Below are 2,580 nucleotides of genomic sequence, written 5' to 3'. Positions count from 1 at the left end.
AAATAAAATAACTAAATTTATTTTTAAAATGTATTGACAATTACAGGTTATTAAATGTACAATTAACTTGTCACACTAATGGACCATGAACCAGCAACAGATGATATTTTATGCACCGGATCCCTAAGACCTAAGCAGTAATTCCAGAGAAAAGATCATGAAAATGCTGCACTAGTCGCTTTGAATCTGGAGTGTGTTGTCCTTGGGTTTTCTGTTCAGCTCCACGGGGAGCAGGGCATTGTCAGCCTCCCAGGTGTCAGACCCCCACCCCAGGGCAGGTGCAGCAGCGCCGCCCTCAGGCAGCAGGGAGAACTGACAGGAAGAATCTACAATTTAGGTTGAGAATTTCCCACACCGCCTCCTAACCCAGACATGTTCTAGAACACTCATAGAAGAGGCTATTATTTAGGGATTAAGACCTCTGTCACTGAAGAACTGTGATCCAGGGCAGGACCTTACCCCTATCTAAATCCCAGCTTGTCACCCACAGAATAGGTTCAGAGAATACAGACCCACCTCTGAGCTCTCAGTGGCCAGGCCCGTCCAGGAGTGAGGCCAGGACTCAGACTGGGGTGGAGATGTCACCCCCAGACTATGGGACAGCAGGTGGAGGAGGATCCCCCGGGCCGAGGCGGGGTCTGCAGGGGCCACCCCTCCCTCTCTGTGTCCCTGGGGACTGAGCCCTTCTCTGAAACCACAGAGCTCCCCAGGCAGACCCCCTGGGCTCTGGCTGATTCGCACCCCCGGCAGCTCTCTCTCCAGCAAGGGGATAAGAAAGGCCTGGGAGGCACCCTGCCCAGCCTAGGCCTCGGGGAGCAGACTCGGGGTGCCTCCACCATGGCCTGGACCCCCCTCCTCCTCGGCCTCCTGGCTCACTGCACAGGTGCTGCCCCCCAGGGTCCACCCACCCCTGGCCCAGGGCTCAGGGACAGGCCTGGCCCTGACTCTGAGCTCAGCACGGCGCTGCCCGTGGGGACAGGAGACTCCTGGCCCTGCCGCAGGAAGGGGGGCTGGAGGGGTGAAATCTCCCCACTGTGCTCACTGCTGTGTGTGAGCCCCGAGGGGCTGCGCCTGCCAGAGAAAGTGGGGGGCGTTCTCATTTGTTCAGAGGCTCCATCCACCAGCCAGGCCCATGGGCCCCTGGGGCTGAGACTGACGGGAGGGGGCGCCCTCGGGGCCCAGAGAATCTTTGGAGCTTAGTCCAGGCCAGGCAGGTGGGGGTCTCTGGACATGGGTTCTTCACCTCCAGCCCACCTGTCCTTTTCTCTCCTGCAGGCATTGTGTCCTCCTATGAACTGACTCAGTCGCCCTCGGTGTCGGTGTCCCTGGGACAGACGGCCAGGATCACGTGTGGGGGGAACAACATTGGAAGTAAATATATTCAACGGTACCAGCAGAAGCCGGGCCAGGCCCCTGTGCTGGTCATCTATGGTGATGGCAACCGTCCCTCGGGTATCCCTGACTGGATATCTGCCTCCAAATCGGGGAACATGGCCACCCTAACCATTAGCGGAGTCCGGGCTGAGGACGAGGCTGACTATTACTATCAGTCATATGACAGCAGTTATAATCCTCATGGTGACACAGGCAGATGGAGAAGTGAGACACTAACCTCCCTGCCTGGCCGGGCGCTCACTCCACCCGCCTCGGAGCAGCTGGAGGGCAGGCCTGAGGCTTGGGCATCCTCTCTGGTCCTGGCCCGGCTCCTCCAGGGCTGGACACTCTGTCCTCTTGGGGCCCTGGTTCGTCCTGATGAAAATGGAGAAAGGTGTCTGCTCTGAGCTACAAAGACTGCTGTCAGGGTTGAGAGGAAAGGAAAGTTTTAGGGGTCATGATGTGGTCCAGGGCCCGAGTGTGATCCCATGTCTCAGGAGAGCCCACGCTCTCTGAGCCGGCGGAGCTCTGTGGGGATCCGTCTCCTCCTGGTGGGACCCGCTGTAGGAGTCCTGGGGCTGGGTCCCCTGCTCTCCTGGATGAGGTGCCCCATGTCCTGCGGGGCTACCTGCAGCCTGGAGAGGCCAGAGACCTGGCCCTGTCCCCTGGGACCCTTCCTCTCCTGAGATTTCACAGAAACCGCAGAGGAAGTGCTGAGTCCACCTGGCTTCTCCTGGGGACACCCTCCTGGACACACTGTCCTCAGCTTGGACCCCAGGTCCCAAGTGCCCAAAATTGCTGTCTGATGGGGGCAGAGTTTCTGTTTGGGGTGATGAAAAAGCTCTAAAAATAGATCATGGTGATGGGTGCACAACGTTGTGAATGTGTTTTAGTACCACTGGATTTTCACTCAAAAATGATTGTATTATCCAGGTTTCTCCAGACACAAAACAAATAGGATAGGTATGAATAGACAGAGATTTATTGTGAGCAATTTTTTTATGTGGATTTATTATGAGGAATCTTCCCATGAGGTTTTGGAGGTTGAGAAGTCCCAGGAAGCACTGTCTGCAAGTGGACACCGGCAGAGCCAGGGGTGAGATTCAGTTCGAAGGCCTGAGAACCAGGGAAGCTGATGTATGACTCTCAGTCCCAGGGTGGGAGACCGATGTCCCAGCCCCCCCATCAGGGAGGAGGGGGACTCTA

The 2,580-nt window shown here is 56.7% G+C and overlaps 1 gene segment (V, D, J or C); it reads left to right on the top strand.

Moving 5' to 3' along the window:
* The first annotated feature begins 837 nt into the window (after nt 1-837).
* Nucleotides 838-1,781, top strand: LOC132532223 (immunoglobulin lambda variable 3-9-like). The segment is given in 2 exon segments: nt 838-883; nt 1,276-1,781. Coding segments are annotated over 2 exon segments (552 nt in total).
* The last annotated feature ends 799 nt before the right edge of the window (nt 1,782-2,580 follow it).

This window comes from Lagenorhynchus albirostris, chromosome 14, assembly GCF_949774975.1.
Source record: "Lagenorhynchus albirostris chromosome 14, mLagAlb1.1, whole genome shotgun sequence".
In the NCBI taxonomy this organism is placed as follows: Eukaryota; Metazoa; Chordata; class Mammalia; order Artiodactyla; family Delphinidae; genus Lagenorhynchus; species Lagenorhynchus albirostris.
The sequence above is the reverse complement of the archived record's forward strand: the minus strand, read 5'-3'. Positions and strand labels throughout refer to the sequence as shown.